General features: G+C 45.0%; 1 protein-coding gene across 2 annotated transcripts in view; it reads right to left on the bottom strand.

Annotated features, from left to right (window-relative positions):
* Nucleotides 1-532: 532 nt before the first annotated feature.
* The window catches only part of LOC118947131 (glypican-6-like), a 198173-nt gene continuing 180432 nt past the window's right edge, over nt 533-18273 (bottom strand). For both annotated transcript variants that reach the window (XM_036972373.1, XM_036972374.1), the window contains 3 exons: nt 14847-14977; nt 9558-9733; nt 533-1061 (listed from right to left, as the gene is read on the bottom strand). In XM_036972373.1, coding sequence (XP_036828268.1) covers nt 808-1061; nt 9558-9733; nt 14847-14977 — 561 coding nt within the window. In that variant the 3' untranslated portion in view covers nt 533-807. The remainder of the gene's footprint in view (nt 1062-9557; nt 9734-14846; nt 14978-18273) is intronic.

Here is an 18273-nt window from a genome sequence, read left to right as displayed (position 1 = left end):
AGAATAGAGCAGAGCAGAACAGATTAGAATAGAGCAGAACAGATTATAATAGAGCAGAATAGATTAGAATAGAGCAGAATAGGTCAGAACGGATTAGAAAAGAGCAGAGCAGATTAGAACAGAGCAGAAGAGATTAGAATAGAGTTGAACAGATTAGAACAAAGCGGAACAGAACAGATTAGAGCAGAACAGATTAGAACAGAATAGAGCAGAGCAGAGCAGAACAAAGCAGAACAGAACAGATTAGAACAGAACAGATTAGAGCAGAACAGATTAGAATAGAGCAGAACAGATTAGAATAGAGCAGAACAGATTAGAATAGAGCAGAACAGATTAGAACAGAACAGATTAGAGCAGAACAGATTAGAATAGAGCAGAACAGATTAGAATAGAGCAGAACAGAACAGATTAGAGCAGAACAGATTAGAGCAGAACAGATTAGAATAGAGCATAACATATTAGAATAGAGCAGAACAGATTAGAATAGAGCAGAACAGATTAGAATAGAGCAGAACAGATTAGAACAGAGCAGAACAGATTAGAATAGAACAGAGCAGAATAGAACAGAGCAGAATAGAACAGAGCAGAACAGAGCAGATTAGAACAGAACATCTTAGAACAGAGAGATCTTTGGGGACAAAGCAGGATGCAGCACTCACAACACTCCTCAGTCTACTACAGTATACTACTGTCACCATATCTCTTCATGGTGGGGATCCAAAAGGGTTGTCCTGTTCTGGTTCCGTTTAGAGAACACTAACAGTTAGTATGACGACCTGCTGGCTGGCTGTCTGATTGGTGCCAGAGTCAGAGTAGCAGTAATGTCCTGGTGTCCTCTCGGGCCAGCTGGTATTGTCTCCTGGACCAGGACAGGGCTGTGAGAGAGAGGGTCAGTAGCAGGGGTAGAGAGGGTCTGGAGGGATGTGGGGCGCTGCCTGCTGCAGCCGAAGCTCGCTCATCACTCCTGTCTGCTCCCACCACGGGGGCCTCTGGACCCACAAACACAAACTCTGTGGTACATCCCTCTGTACAGCCACTGCTGCTGCCACTGCCCTCGTCACCTGGAGAGAGGAGACAGACAGACAGACAGACAGAGAGAGAGAGACAGAGAGACAGACAGACAGACACACACACACACACACACACACACACACACACACACACACACACACAATAAGTGAGGTTCCAAACAGACTCAAAGAACAGATAGTAGACCGTCTGACATGAAAGATTTCTGGGCCATATCCCTGCCTTGTTGTCCCAGCCAGTGTTATTCAAAGCCCCTAATGATGTCTGTCTCACTTTGCAGGTGGATGTTTATTGTCCTGGAGGCAGAGCTGAGCGATCTCCACAGGACGGTAAAGTCAAAATTGGCAATATATCATAAAAAAATAAAAATAAATAAATGTTTTTTGGTTGTAATGAGGCAATGCAGACAGAGAAATGTGATATTTCCATACTATGAGGTTGAAATAACACTGAAAATTGTTCAATTATCATAATGTCCTTTTAGTGTAAGATAAAAAAAATATATATATATATATATATATTATTTGCATTTCAGCCTGTTCAGGTGGAATTTTTAAAAGTGTTTTTAGTTTTTCACCCCCAGTATGACATCACAATCTGATCTGATTATTCTGACCACATATTTTACTTGCATACGTATCCTCCTACTTTGAAGGGGAAAGCGGGTTGATAAACAATAGATTTATTTACAAAACAAAAGTACACGTTGTTCTTGGTGCTGGACAACGTTAACAGAGGCTCGAGTATCCAGGTCACGTCCAACAGTCTTTAACAGAGGCTGGAGTATCCAGGTCACGTCCAACAGTCTTTAACAGAGGCTAGAGTATCCAGGTCACGTCCAACAGTCTTTAACAGAGGCTGGAGTATCCAGGTCACGTCCAACAGTCTTTAACAGAGGCTGGAGTATCCAGGTCACGTCCAACAGTCTTTAACAGAGGCTGGAGTATCCAGGTCACGTCCAACAGTCTTTAACAGAGGCTGGAGTATCCAGGTCACGTTCAACAGTCTTTAACAGAGGCTGGAGTATCCAGGTCACGTCCAACAGTCTTTAACAGAGGCTGGAGTATCCAGGTCACGTCCAACAGTCTTTAACAGAGGCTGGAGTATCCAGGTCACGTCCAACAGTCTTTAACAGAGGCTGGAGTATCCAGGTCACGTCCAACAGTCTTTAACAGAGGCTAGAGTATCCAGGTCACGTCCAACAGGCTTTAACAGAGGCTGGAGTATCCAGGTCACGTCCAACAGTCTTTAACAGAGGCTGGAGTATCCAGGTCACGTCCAACAGTCTCCCGAGGGGCAGTCAAGAGTCTCCTCTCTACCATCAGCCCCTCTCCTCTCCTCTCTACCATCAACACTCTCCTCTCTACCATCAGCCCCTCTCCTCTCTACCATCAGCCCCTCTCCTCTCTACCATCAGCCCCTCTCCTCTCTACCATCAGCCCCTCTCCTCTCTACCATCAGCCCCTCTCCTCTCCTCTCTACCATCAGCCCCTCACCTCTCTACCATCAGCCCCTCTCCTCTCTACCATCAGCCCCTCTCCTCTCTACCATCAGCCCCTCTCCTCTCTACCATCAGCCCCTCTCCTCTCTACCATCAGCCCCTCACCTCTCTACCATCAGCCCCTCTCCTCTCTACCATCAGCCCCTCTCCTCTCTACCATCAGGACCAATCCTCTCTACCATCAGCCCCACTCCTCTCTACCATCAGCCCCTCTCCTCTCTACCATCAGCCCCTCTCCTCTCTACCATCAGCCCCACTCCTCTCTACCATCAGCCCACTCCTCTCTACCATCAGCCACTCTCCTCTCTACCATCAGCCCCACTCCTCTCTACCATCAGCCCCTCTCCTCTCTACCATTAGCCCCTCTCCTCTGTCACACTGATCTCAGCCTCCTCTCTACCATGAGCCCCTCTCCTCTCTACCATCAGCCCCTCACCTCTCTACCATCAGCCCCTCACCTCTCTACCATCAGCCCCTCTCCTCTCTACAATCAACCCCTATCCTCTCTACCATCAGCCCCTCTCCTCTCTACCATCAGCCCCTCTCCTCTCTACCATCAGGACCACGCCTCTCTACCATCAGCCCCTCTCTTCTCTACCATCAGCCCCTCTCCTCTCCTCTCTACCATCAGCCCCCTCTCCTCTCTACCATCAGGACCACTCCTCTCTACCATCAGCCCCACTCCTCTCTACCATCAGCCCCTCTCCTCTCTACCATCAGCCCCTCTCCTCTGTCACACTGATCTCAGCCTCCTCTCTACCATCAGCCCCTCTCCTCTCTACCATCAGGACCACTCCTCTCTACCATCAGCTCCTCTCCTCTCTACCATCAGCCCCTCTCCTCTCTACCATCAGCCCCTCTCCTCTCTACCATCAGCCCCTCTCCTCTGTCACACTGATCTCAGCCTCCTCTCTACCATCAGCCCCTCTCCTCTCTACCATCAGCCCCTCTCCACCATCAGCCCCTCTCCTCTCTACCATCAGCCCCTCTCCTCTCTACCATCAGCCCCTCACATCTCTACCATCAGCCCCTCTCCTCTCTACCATCAGCCCCTCTTCTCTGTCACACTGATCTCAGCCTCCTCTCCACCATCAGCCCTCTCCTCTGTCACACTGATCTCAGTGTGACACTGTGTGACAGTGTGACACAGACAAGGACCTAAAGCAGGCTTGACTAGAGGGAATCAGTGGTCACATCCAGTAGGGGGGGGGGGGGGGGGACAAGTCAGTAAGACAGGTCTGGATGATCAGGCCTTGACATCCACCGCTCTCTACAGACTCTTTAGGGAGAAACTCCTCAAATAACATGTAGCATTCGCTAGATTTCACTAGGGAGCCAGAGACTCATCACAGGGCTAGATTTTATTAGAGAGCCAGAGACTCATCACAGGGCTAGATTTCACTAGGGAGCCAGAGACTCATCACAGGGCTAGATTTCACTAGGGAGCCAGAGCCTCATCACAGGGCTAGATTTCACTAGAGAGCCAGAAATTCATCACAGGGCTAGATTTCACAAGAGAGCCAGAGACTCATCACAGGGCTAGATTTCACTAGGGAGCCAGAGACTCATCACAGGGCTAGATTTCATTAGGGAGCCAGAGACTCATCACAGGGCTAGATTTCACTAGGGAGCCAGAGACTCAGCACAGGGCTAGATTTCATTAGGGAGCCAGAGACTCATCACAGGGCTAGATTTCACTAGAGAGCCAGAAATTCATCACAGGGCTAGATTTCACTAGAGAGCCAGAGACTCATCACAGGGATAGATTTCACTAGAGAGCCAGAGACTCATCACAGGGCTAGATTTCACTAGAGAGCCAGAGACTCATCACAGGACTAGATTTCACTAGAGAGCCAGAGACTCATCACATGGCTAGATTTCACTAGGGAGGCAGAGACTCAGCACAGGGCTAGATTTCACTAGGGAGCCAGAGACTCATCACAGGGCTAGATTTCACTAGAGAGCCAGAGACTCATCACAGGGCTAGATTTCACTAGGGAGGCAGAGACTCATCACAGGGCTAGATTTCACTAGGGAGCCAGAGACTCATCACAGGGCTAGATTTCACTAGGGAGCCAGAGACTCATCACAGGGCTAGATTTCGCTAGGGAGCCAGAGACTCATCACAGGGCTAGATTTCACTAGGGAGCCAGATAGCCTCTGGGCTAGATTTCACTAGGGAGCCAGAGACTCACCACAGGGCTAGATTTATCTAGGGAGCCAGAGACTCATCACAGGGCTAGATTTCACTAGAGAGCCAGAGACTCATCACAGGGCTAGATTTCACTATGGAGCCAGAGACTCATCACAGGGCTAGATTTCACTAGGGAGCCAGAGACTCACCACAGGGCTAGATTTCACTAGGGAGCCAGAGACTCACCACAGGGCTAGATTTCACTAGGGAGCCAGAGACTCATCACAGGGCTAGATTTCGCTAGGGAGCCAGAGACTCATCACAGGGCTAGATTTCACTAGGGAGCCAGATAGCCTCTGGGCTATTTTTCACTAGGGAGCCAGAGACTCATCACAGGGCTAGATTTCACTAGGGAGCCAGAGACTAACCACAGGGCTAGATTTATCTAGGGATCCAGAGACTCATCACAGGGCTAGATTTATCTAGGGAGCCAGATAACCTCTGGGCTAGATTTCACTAGGGAGCCAGAGACTCACCACAGGGCTCAATCCCAGTCCCAGATTTAGACAGTGTGTCATACAGACTGATTTAGACAATCTGTCATATAGACAGTGTGTTATATAGACTGATTTAAACAGTGTGTTATATAGACAGTGTGGTTATATAGACTGATTTAGACAGTGTGTCATATAGACAGTGTGTTATATAGACTGATTTAGACAGTGTTTCATATAGAGAGTGTGTTTTATAGACTGATTTAAACAGTGTGTTATATAGACAGTGTGGTTATATAGACTGATTTAGACACTGTGTTATATAGACTGATTTAGACAGTGTGTTATATAGACTGATTTAGACAGTGTGTTATATAGACTGATTTAGACAGTGTGTTATATAGACTGATTTAGACAGTGTGTTATATAGACTGATTTAGACAGTGTGTTATATAGACTGATTTAGACAGTGTGTTATATAGACTGATTTAGACAGTGTGTTATATAGACTGATTTAGACAGTGTGTTATATAGACTGATTTAGACAGTGTGTCACATAGACAGTGTGTCATATAGACTGATTTAGACAGTGTGTCATATAGACGGATTTAGACAGTGTGTTATACAGACTGATTTAGACAGTGTGTTATATAGAATGATTTAGACAGTGTGTTATATAGACTGATATAGACAGTGTGTCATAAAGACTGATTTAGACAGTGTGTTATATAGACTGATTTAGACAGTGTGTTATATAGAATGATTTAGACAGTGTGTTATATAGACTGATGTAGACTGTATGTCACATAGACAGTGTGTTATATAGAATCATTTAGACAGTGTGTTATATAGACTGATTTAGACAGTGTGTCATATAGACTGATTTAGGCTGTGTGTCACATAGACAGTGTGTTATATAAAATGATTTAGACAGTATTTCATATAGACAGTGTGTTTTATAGACTGATTTAGACAGTGTGTAATATAGACAGTGTGTCATATAGACTGATTTAGACAGTGTGTTATATAGACTGATTTAGACAGTGTGTTATATAGACAGTGTGTCATATAGACTGATTTAGACAGTGTGGTTATATAGACTGATTTAGACAGTGTGTTATATAGACTGATTTAGACAGTGTGTTTTATAGACTGATTTAGACAGTGTGTTATATAGACTGATTTAGACAGCGTGCTATATAGAAGGATTTAGACAGTGTGTCACATAGACAGTGTGTTATATAGACTGATTTAGACAGTGTGTTATATATACTGATTTAGACAGTGTGTTATATAGACTGATTTAGACAGTGTGTTATATAGACTGATTTAGACAGTGTGTCATATAGACTGATTTAGACAGTGTGTTATATAGACTGATTTAGACAGTGTGTTATATAGACTGATTTAGACAGTGTGTTATATAGACAGTGTGTTATATAGACTGATTTAGACAGTGTGTTATATAGACTGATTTAGACAGTATGTTATATAGACTGATTTAGACAGTGTGTCATATAGACTGATTTAGACAGTGTGTCATATAGACAGTGTGTCATATAGACTGATTTAGACAGTGTGTCACATAGACAGTGTATCATATAGACTGATTTAGACAGTGTTTCATATAGACTGATTTAGACAGTGTTTCATATAGACTGATTTAGACAGTGTGTTATATAGACTGATTTAGACTGTGTGTCACATAGACAGTGTTTCATATAGACAGTGTGTTATATAGACTGATTTAGACAGTGTGTTATATATACAGATTTAGACAGTGTGTTATATAGACTGATTTAGACAGTATGTTATATAGACTGATTTAGACAGTGTTTCATATAGACAGTGTGTTATATAGACTGATTTAGACTGTGTGTCATATATACAGTGTGTTATATAGACTGATTTAGACTGTGCGTCACATAGACAGTGTGTCATATAGACTGATTTAGACAGTATGTTATATAGACTGATTTAGACAGTGTGTCATATAGACAGTGTGTCATATAGACTGATTTAGACAGTGTGTTATATAGACTGATTTAGACAGTATGTTATATAGACTGATTTAGACAGTGTGTCATATAGACTGATTTAGACTGTGTGTCACATAGACAGTGTGTTATATAGACTGATTTAGACAGTGTTTCATATAGACAGTGTGTCATATAGACTGATTTAGACAGTATGTTATATAGACTGATTTAGACAGTGTGTCATATAGACTGATTTAGACAGTGTGTTATATAGACTGATTTAGACAGTATTTCATATAGACAGTGTGTTATATAGACTGATTTAGACAGTGTGTTATATAGACTGATTTAGACAGTGTGTTATATAGACTGATTTAGACAGTGTTTCATATAGACACTGTGTCATATAGACTGATTTAGACAGTGTGTTATATAGACAGTGTGTCATATAGACTGATTTAGACAGCGTGTCATATAGACAGTGTGTTATATAGACTGATTTAGACAGTGTGTCATATAAACAGTATGTTATATAGACTGATTTAGACAGTGTTTCATATAGACAGTGTGTCATATAGACTGATTTAGACAGTGTGTTATATAGACTGATTTAGACAGTGTTTCATATAGACAGTGTGTCATATAGACTGATTTAGACAGTGTGTTATATAGACTGATTTAGACAGTGTGTTATATAGACTGATTTAGACAGTATGTTATATAGACTGATTTAGACAGTGTGTCATATAGACTGATTTAGACAGTGTGTTATATAGACTGATTTAGACAGTATTTCATATAGACAGTGTGTTATATAGACTGATTTAGACAGTGTGTTATATAGACTGATTTAGACAGTGTGTCATATAGACTGATTTAGACAGTGTGTCATATAGACTGATTTAGACAGTGTTTCATATAGACAGTGTATCATATAGACTGATTTAGACAGTGTGTCATATAGACAGTGTGTCATATAGACTGATTTAGACAGCGTGTCATATAGACAGTGTGTTATATAGACTGATTTAGACAGTGTGTCATATAAACAGTATGTTATATAGACTGATTTAGACAGTGTTTCATATAGACTGATTTAGACAGTGTGTTATATAGACTGATTTAGACAGTGTGTTATATAGACTGATTTAGACAGTGTTTCATATAGACTGATTTAGACAGTGTGTTATATAGACTGATTTAGACAGTGTGTCATATAGACTGATTTAGACAGTGTGTCATATAGACTGATTTAGACAGTGTGTTATATAGACTGATTTAGACAGTGTGTCATATAAACAGTGTGTTATATAGACTGATTTAGACAGTGTTTCATATAGACTGATTTAGACAGTGTGTCATATAGACTGATTTAGACAGTGTGTCATATAAACAGTGTGTTATATAGACTTATTTAGACAGTGTTTCATATAGACTGATTTAGACAGTGTGTTATATAGACTGATTTAGACAGTGTGTTATATAGACTGATTTAGACAGTGTGTCATATAGACTGATTTATACAGTGTGTTATATAGACTGATTTAGACAGTGTGTTATATAGACTGATTTAGACAGTGTGTCATATAGACTGATTTAGACAGTGTGTCATATAAACAGTGTGTTATATAGACTTATTTAGACAGTGTTTCATATAGACTGATTTAGACAGTGTGTTATATAGACTGATTTAGACAGTGTGTTATATAGACTGATTTAGACAGTGTGTTATATAGACTGATTTAGACAGTGTGTTATATAGACAGTGTCATACTGGTAGACCACAACAGAGAGAATAGAGCCCTATTCCCTATGGGCCCTGGTAGAGCACTACAGAGAGAATAGAGCCCTATTCCCTATGGGCCCTGGTAGAGCACTATAGAGAGAATAGAGCCCTATTCCCTATGGGCCCTGGTAGAGCACTACAGAGAGAATAGAGCCCTATTCCCTTTGGGCCCTGGTAGAGCACTATAGAGAGAATAGAGCCCTATTCCCTATGGGCCCTGGTAGAGCACTACAGCGAGAAAAGAGGCCTATTCCCTATGGGCCCTGGTAGAGCACTATAGAGAGATTAGAGCCCTATTCCCTATGGGCCCTGTTCAAGGTAGTGCACTACAGAGAGATTAGAGCCCTATTCCCTATGGGCCCTGTTCAAGGTAGTGCACTACAGAGAGAATAGAGCCCTATTCCCTATGGGCCCTGTTCAAGGTAGTGCACTACAGAGAGAATAGAGCCCTATTCCCTATGGGCCCTGTTCAAGGTAGTGCACTACAGAGAGAATAGCGCCCTATTCCCTATGGGCCCTGTTCAAGGTAGTGCACTACAGAGAGAATAGAGCCCTATTCCCTATGGGCCCTGGTCAAGGTAGTGCACTACAGAGAGAACAGGGTACCGTTTGGAACACAATGCGGCTGACTTACTGGAGTCCTGAAAGAAGATGTCGTTGCCGTTGTAGGCGTTTCTCAGCTTGTTGGTCATCACTCTGAGTGTCATGATCTGTTGGCGAATCAGAGTGTCCGGTCTAGTGATGTCCACCGCCACCTCTGGGTTGTTCAGCTGGTTGGTGAGGCCGTCCTTTACCACCTCAGGAAAATACCTGGGAGGATTACAACAACGCCAGTTAAGAAACATGTCTGAGGAAGACACATTAAAAGACAATCACATTTCATTTGGCAGGAAATGATTAAATTATCTGGATCGTGTGGAGCATTCTCCAGCATTCAGAGAGCAGCTGTCAGTGGTCCTGAGGAGGTTCTCCAGCATTCAGAGAGCAGCTGTCAGTGGTCCTGAAGAGGTTCTCCATCACTCAGAGAGCAGCTGTCAGTGGTCCTGAGGACGTTCTCCATCATTCAGAGAGCAGCTGTCAGTGGTCCTGAAGAGGTTCTCCATCACTCAGAGAGCAGCTGTCAGTGGTCCTGAAGAGGTTCTCCATCACTCAGAGAGCAGCTGTCAGTGGTCCTGAAGAGGCTCTCCATCACTCAGAGAGCAGCTGTCAGTGGTCCTGAATAGGTTCTCTATCACTCAGAGAGCAGCTGTCAGTGGTCCTGAAGAGGTTCTCCATCATTCAGAGAGCAGCTGTCAGTGGTCCTGAAGAGGTTCTCTATCACTCAGAGAGCAGCTGTCAGTGGTCCTGAAGAGGTTCTCCATCATTCAGAGAGCAGCTGTCAGTGGTCCTGAAGAGGTTCTCCATCACTCAGAGAGCAGCTGTCAGTGGTCCTGAAGAGGTTCTCCATCACTCAGAGAGCAGCTGTCAGTGGTCAAATAAGAGGTTTGTGGTCCTGAAGAGGTTCTCCATCACTAAGAGAGCAGCTGTCAGTGGTCCTGAAGAGGTTCTCCATCACTAAGAGAGCAGCTGTCAGTGGTCCTGAAGAGGTTCTCTGCAACTGTGTTAGTCCCTCTCTTCCTGATCCAGTCCTCTACAGTTCTACTGGGTCCTCTCTCCCTGATCCAGTCCTCTACAGTCCTACTGGGTCCTCTCTTCCTGATCCAGTCCTCTACAGTTCTACTGGGTCCTCTCTTCCTGATCCAGTCCTCTACAGTTCGGCTGGGTCATCTCTTCCTGATCCAGTCCTCTACAGTTTGGCTGGGTCATCTCTTCCTGATCCAGTCCTCTACAGTTCTGCTGGGTCCTCTCTCCCTGATCCAGTCCTCTACAGTTCTGCTGGGTCCTCTCTCCCTGATCCAGTCCTCTACAGTTCTGCTGGGTCCTCTCTCCCTGATCCAGTCCTCTACAGTTCTGCTGGGTCCTCTCTCCCTGATCCAGTCCTCTACAGTTCTGCTGGGTCCTCCCTCCCTGATCCAGTCCCCTACAGTTCGACTGGGTCCTCTCTCCCTGATCCAGTCCTCTACAGTTCTACTGGGTCCTCTCTTCCTGATCCAGTCCTCTACAGTTCTACTGGGTCCTCTCTCCCTAATCCAGTCCTCTACAGTTCTACTGGGTCCTCTCTCCCTGATCCAGTCCTCTACAGTTCTGCTGGGTCCTCCCTCCCTGATCCAGTCCTCTCCAGATCTAACAGACAGACAGACAGACAGACAGACAGACAGACAGACAGACTCTCTCTGGCTCAGTATTCAGTATTAGAGAAATGCGGCAGATGTCCATGTAGCAGGAAGTTGTGCTGTGGTGACAAGGGACTGTGCTGTGGTGACCAGGGACTGTGCTGTGGTGACCAGGGACTGTGATGTGGTGACCAGGGACTGTGATGTGGTGACCAGGGACTGTGCTGTGGTGACCAGGGACTGTGCTGTGGTGACCAGTGACTGTGCTGTGGTGACCAGGGACTGTGCTGTGGTGACCAGGGACTGTGCTGTGGTGACCAGGGACTGTGATTTGGTGACCAGGGACTGTGCTGTGGTGACCAGGGACTGTGCTTTGGTGACCAGGGACTGTGCTGTGGTGACCAGCGACTGTGATGTGGTGACCAGGGACTGTGCTGTGGTGACCAGGGACTGTGCTGTGGTGACCAGGGACTGTGCTGTGCTGACCAGGGACTGTGATGTGGTGACCAGGGACTGTGCTGTGGTGACCAGGGACTGTGCTGTGTTGACCAGGGACTGTGCTGTGGTGACCAGTGACTGTGGTGACCAGGGACCGTGCTGTGCTGACCAGGGACTGTGATGTGGTGACCAGGGACTGTGCTGTGGTGACCAGGGACTGTGATGTGGTGACCAGTGACTGTGCTGACCAGGGACTGTGCTGTGGTGACCAGTGACTGTGCTGTTGTGACCAGGGACTGTGCTGTGGTGACCAGGGACTGTGCTGTGGTGACCAGGGACTGTGCTGTGCTGACCAGGGACTGTGCTGTGGTGACCAGGGACTGTGATGTGGTGACCAGCGACTGTGATGTGGTAACCAGGGACTGTGCTGTGGTGACCAGGGACTGTGCTGTGGTGACCAGGGACTGTGCTGTGCTGACCAGGGACTGTGATGTGGTGACCAGGGACTGTGCTGTGGTGACGAGGGACTGTGCTGTGTTGACCAGTGACTGTGCTGTTGTGACCAGGGACTGTGCTGTGGTGACCAGGGACTGTGCTGTGCTGACCAGGGACTGTGCTGTGCTGACCAGGGACTGTGCTGTGGTGACCAGGGACTGTGATGTGGTGACCAGCGACTGTGATGTGGTAACCAGGGACTGTGCTCTGGTGACCAGGGACTGTGCTGTGGTGACCAGGGACTGTGCTGTGCTGACCAGGGACTGTGATGTGGTGACCAGGGACTGTGCTGTGGTGACGAGGGACTGTGCTGTGTTGACCAGGGACTGTGCTGTGGTGACCAGTGACTGTGGTGACCAGGGACTGTGCTGTGCTAACCAGGGACTGTGATGTGGTGACCAGGGACTGTGCTGTGGTGACCAGGGACTGTGATGTGGTGACCAGTGACTGTGCTGACCAGGGACTGTGCTGTGGTGACCAGGGACTGTGCGTTTGTGATCAAGGGATTGTGCTGTGGTGACCAGGGACTGTGCTGTGGTGACCAGCGACTGTGATGTGGTGACCAGGAACTGTGCTGTGTTGACCAGGGACTGTGCTGTGCTGACCAGGGACTGTGCTGTGCTGACCAGGGACTGTGATGTGGTGACCAGGGACTGTGCTGTGGTGACCAGGGACTGTGCTGTGGTGACCAGTGACTGTGGTGACCAGGGACTGTGCTGTGCTGACCAGGGACTGTGATGTGGTGACCAGTGACTGTGCTGACCAGGGACTGTGATGTGGTGACCAGGGACTGTACTGTTGTGACCAGGGACTGTGATTTGGTGACCAGGGACTGTGCCTGGTCACCACGGTTGTGGGTGAGAGAGATAAGGTGGTTCTGGCTTTCATTCCAAGCAGTTATAAACACGTCAGTGTACAGTAATATATGATAACATCTCACCATATCCATAAAGAGATTGACAGGTAAACAGTATGTCTGCCTTATCTGGCCTTGGCTGTAGTACTGGTTCTCTCTTGTCCTGTACCAAGGACCATAGTATCATAGATCTGGATCAGCTGAGGGTCTCCAGCACTGTTCAGACCTCATCAGACTAGTTGTAGGACTAGTTAGTTTAGTTATATTGGATGACTGAGGGACTCCAGCACTGTTCAGACCTCATCAGACTGGCTGTAGTACTGGTTCTCTCTTGTCCTGTACCAAGGACCATAGTACCATAGTTCTGGACCAGCTGAGGGTCTCCAGCACTGTTCAGACCTCATCAGACTAGTTGTAGGACTAGTTAGTTTAGTTATATTGGATGACTGAGGGTCTCCAACACTGTTCAGACCTCATCAGACTGGCTGTAGTACTGGTTCTCTCTTGTCCTGTACCAAGGACCATAGTACCATAGTTCTGGACCAGCTGAGGGTCTCCAACACTGTTCAGACCTCATCAGACTAGTTGTAGGACTAGTTAGTTTAGTTATATTGGATGACTGAGGGTCTCCAGCACTGTTCAGACCTCATCAGACTGGCTGTAGTACTGGTTCTCTCTTGTCCTGTACCAAGGACCATAGTACCATAGTTCTGGACCAGCTGAGGGTCTCCAACACTGTTCAGACCTCATCAGACTAGTTGTAGGACTAGTTAGTTTAGTTATATTGGATGACTGAGGGTCTCCAGCACTGTTCAGACCTCATCAGACTGGCTGTAGTACGGGTTCTCTCTTGTCCTGTACCAAGGACCATAGTACCATAGTTCTGGATCAGCTGAGGGTCTCCAGCACTGTTCAGACCTCATCAGACTAGTTGTAGGACTAGTCAGTTTAGTTATATTGGATGACTGAGGGTCTCCAACACTGTTCAGACCTCGTCAGACTAGTTGTAGGACTAGTCAGTTTAGTTATATTGGATGACTGAGGGTATCCAGCACTGTTTAGACCTCATCAGACTAGTTGTAGGACTAGTTATTGTAGTTCTACAGGTGGATGAGCTGAGGGTCTCCAGCACTGTTCAGACCTCATCAGACTAGTTGTAGGACTAGTTAGTGTAGTTCTACAGGTGCGTGATCTGAACACCTCTCACCTGGCCTTGGCGTGACTGTTCCAGCACTGTTCAGACCTCATCAGACTAGTTGTAGGACTAGTTAGTGTAGTTCTACAGGTGCGTGATCTGAACACCTCTCACCTGGCCTTGGCGTGACTGTTCCAGCACTGTTCAGACCTCATCAGATTAGTTGTAGGACTAGTTAGTGTAGTTCTACAGGTGCGTGATCTGAACACCTCTCACCTGGCCTTGGCGTGACTGTTCCAACACTGTTCAGACCTCATCAGGCTAGTTGTAGGACTAGTTAGTGTAGTTCTACAGGTGCGTGATCTGAACACCTCTCACCTGGCCTTGGCGTGACTGTTCCAGCACTGTTCAGACCTCATCAGACTAGTTGTAGGACTAGTTATTGTAGTTCTACTGGTGCGTGATCTGAACACCTCTCACCTGGCCTTGGCGTGACTGTTCCAGCACTGTTCAGACCTCATCAGACTAGTTGTAGGACTAGCTTGTGTAGTTCTACAGGTGCGAGATCTGAACACCTCTCACCTGGCCTTTGCGTGACTGTTCCAGCACTGTTCAGACCTCATCAGACTAGTTGTAGGACTACCTTGTGTAGATCTACAGGTGCGTGATCTGAACACCTCTCACCTGGCCTTGGCGTGACTGTTCCAACACTGTTCAGACCTCATCAGACTAGTTGTAGGACTAGTTAGTGTAGTTCTACAGGTGCGTGATCTGAACACCTCTCACCTGGCCTTGGCGTGACTGTTCCAACACTGCTCTTCATCTGACTCGGTCAACTTGTCTTTAATACAGATCTCATCTGGCAGGTTGGACCAGAACTTTTTGGACTGCTTCAGCTTCTTCTTAATGTCTAGCACCTGCAGGAGAGGAGGGAGAGAGTAACATGGGAATGGGGTTCAAACATCCTGCTCACTTTCCCCCAAATCCACACGTTTTTCCAGAAATCGCTGTTGAAATATTCCGGGAATCAGGAGGGATTAAACAGGAAATCTGGAATCCTCCAACCAGAGGAGTGAAACTACGACTGAAGCGAGATCTATTGAGGGTTTTTCTAAAACTAGCCAGTTTCAGTTAGCTTCACATTTCCAGCTCAGGCTTCATCCATACTAAGACGATGCGACAGGCTCTTCCGCCGGTTTGTAACTGCGCATGCATGTCGCACGTGGCTAATCGAATGCCTTAACTCTTCATTGAGACAGTGCTGAAACATACATCCAAAGGGGCGAGTCAGTGCCATGTTTGAATTTGTGCCAAAGTTAAATATTAAAGAAAAGTTATATTTCAAATTCAGCAGGTTATGGTGTGAAATTAGTCTTTTAGAAGTGGTCGTCTTTATCTAATGACGTATCGTTAACGACCTCTTTATCTAATGACGTATCGTTAACGACCTCTTTATCTAATGACGTATCGTTAATGACCTCTTTATCTAATGACATATCGTTAATGACCTCTTTATCTAATGACGTATCATTAACGACCTCATTATCTAATGTCGTATCGTTAATGTTGTCTTTATCTAATGACGTATCGTTAATGACCTCTATCTAATGACGTATCGTTAATGACCTCTTTATCTAATGACGTATCGTTAATGACCTCTTTATCTAATGACGTATCGTTAATGTTGTCTTTATCTAATGACGTATCGTTAATGTTGTCTTTATCTAATGACGTATCGTTAATGACCTCTTTATCTAATGACGTATCGTTAATGTTGTCTTTATCTAATGACGTATCGTTAATGACCTCTTTATCTAATGACATATCGTTAATGACCTCTTTATCTAATGACGTATCATTAACGACCTCATTATCTAATGTCGTATCGTTAATGTTGTCTTTATCTAATGACGTATCGTTAATGACCTCTATCTAATGACGTATCGTTAATGACCTCTTTATCTAATGACGTATCGTTAATGACCTCTTTATCTAATGACGTATCGTTAATGTTGTCTTTATCTAATGACGTATCGTTAATGTTGTCTTTATCTAATGACGTATCGTTAATGACCTCTTTATCTAATGACGTATCGTTAATGACCTCTTTATCTAATGACGTATCGTTAATGTTGTCTTTATCTAATGACGTATCGTTAATGACCTCTTTATCTAATGACATATCGTTAATGACCTCTTTATCTAATGACGTATCGTTAATGACCTCTTTATCTAATGACGTATCGTTAATGTTGTCTTCATCTAATGACGTATCGTTAATGACCTCTTTATCTAATGACGTATCGTTAATGACCTCTTTATCTAATGACGTATCGTTAATGTCGTCTTTATCTAATGACGTATCGTTAATGTTGTCATTATCTAATGACGTATCGTTAATGACCTCTTTATCTAATGACGTATCGTTAATGTTGTCATTATCTAATGACGTATCGTTAATGACCTCTTTATCTAATGGCGTATCGTTAATGTTGTCATTATCTAATGACGTATCTCTAATGACGTATCGTTAATGTCCTCTTTATCTAATGACGTATCGTTAATGTCCTCTTTATCTAATGACGTATCGTTAATGACCTCTTTATCTAATGACGTATCGTTAATGACCTCTTTATTTAATGACGTATCGTTAATGACCTCTTTATCTAATGACGTATCGTTAATGACCTCTTTATCTAATGACGTATCGTTAATGACCTCTTTATCTAATGATGTATTGTTAATGTTGTCTTTATCTAATGACGTATCGTTAATGACCTCTTTATCTAATGACGTATCGTTAATGACCTCTTTATCTAATGACGTATCGTTAATGACCTCTTCGGTGTGCCGATCAACGCACAAGAACCTTTGTACCACTCCTATCCATAAAATTAAGTCATACACCAATTTTACTGTAGGTGATGCTGGGCTCCAAAGTGGCGCAGCTGGCTAAGGCACTGCATGTCAGTGCAAGAGGTGACATTACAGTCCCTGGTTCGAGGCTGAATCACATTGGGAGTCCAATAGGTTGGTGCACAATTGGCCCAGCATCGTTTGGGTTTGGCCGGGGGAGGCCGTCATTGTAAATAAGAATTTGTTCAACCTTTAGTTGTTAAAACAAGGTTGCATAGAAAAATAAATAAATACATATTTTTAAAAGTTTCAAAATGGATTCTGTCAATGTGTAATGTCAAAGGTATTTAATTTAAAAAAAAATGTTTTTACATAAAAACGAATTTTTAAATAATAAAATATTTAATCAGTCGTCTTCCTCAAATGAAGACGTAATGGTTGCGAGGTGATCTGATTTGATTGGTCAAAAGGATGACAAGATGGAGGACACCAACTACAGCAAACACAAACCAGTACAGTAGGGATGATCTGAAATACAAGCAAGAAAAACCACACAGAGGAATCCTAAACAGGATTTATCTGCAAAAAAAATTCTTCATTTTATTTCAATACTTATAGTCAACGTAATTTGGCAACAGAAGACAGACAGATTGATGTTTATCAGATCAGCTCTGATCAGCTCTGGGTGATGCCTACGTTCTGACGTGTCCCTGAGGAGATCTGACACCAGATTATGGTCAGCCTGCGGTGATGCCTACGTTCTGACGTGTCCCTGAGGAGATCTGACACCAGATTATGGTCAGCCTGCGGTGATGCCTACGTTCTGACGTGTCCCTGAGGAGATCTGACACCAGATTATGGTCAGCCTGCGGTGATGCCTACGTTCTGACGTGTCCCTGAGGAGATCTGACACCAGATTATGGTCAGCCTGCGGTGATGCCTACGTTCTGACGTGTCCCTGAGGAGATCTGACACCAGATTACGTTCTGACGTCTCCCTGAGGAGATCTGACGCCAGATTATGGTCAGCCTGTGGTGATGCCTATGTTCTGACGTGTCCCTGAGGAGATCTGACACCAGAATATGGTCAGCCTGGGTGATGCCTACGTTCTGACGTGTCCCTGAGGAGATCTGACACCAGATTATGGTCAGCCTGCGGTGATGCCTACGATCTGACGTGTCCCTGAGGAGATCTGACACCAGATTATGGTCAGCCTGCGGTGATGCCTATGTTCTGACGTGTCCCTGAGGAGATCTGACACCAGATTACGTTCTGACGTGTCCCTGAAAAGATCTGACGCCAGATTACGGTCAGCCTGCGGTGATGCCTACGTTCTGACGTGCCCCTGAGGAGATCT

Source organism: Oncorhynchus mykiss, unplaced genomic scaffold (assembly GCF_013265735.2).
Source record: "Oncorhynchus mykiss isolate Arlee unplaced genomic scaffold, USDA_OmykA_1.1 un_scaffold_144, whole genome shotgun sequence".
Lineage (NCBI taxonomy): Eukaryota > Metazoa > Chordata > Actinopteri > Salmoniformes > Salmonidae > Oncorhynchus > Oncorhynchus mykiss.
The sequence above is the reverse complement of the archived record's forward strand: the minus strand, read 5'-3'. Positions and strand labels throughout refer to the sequence as shown.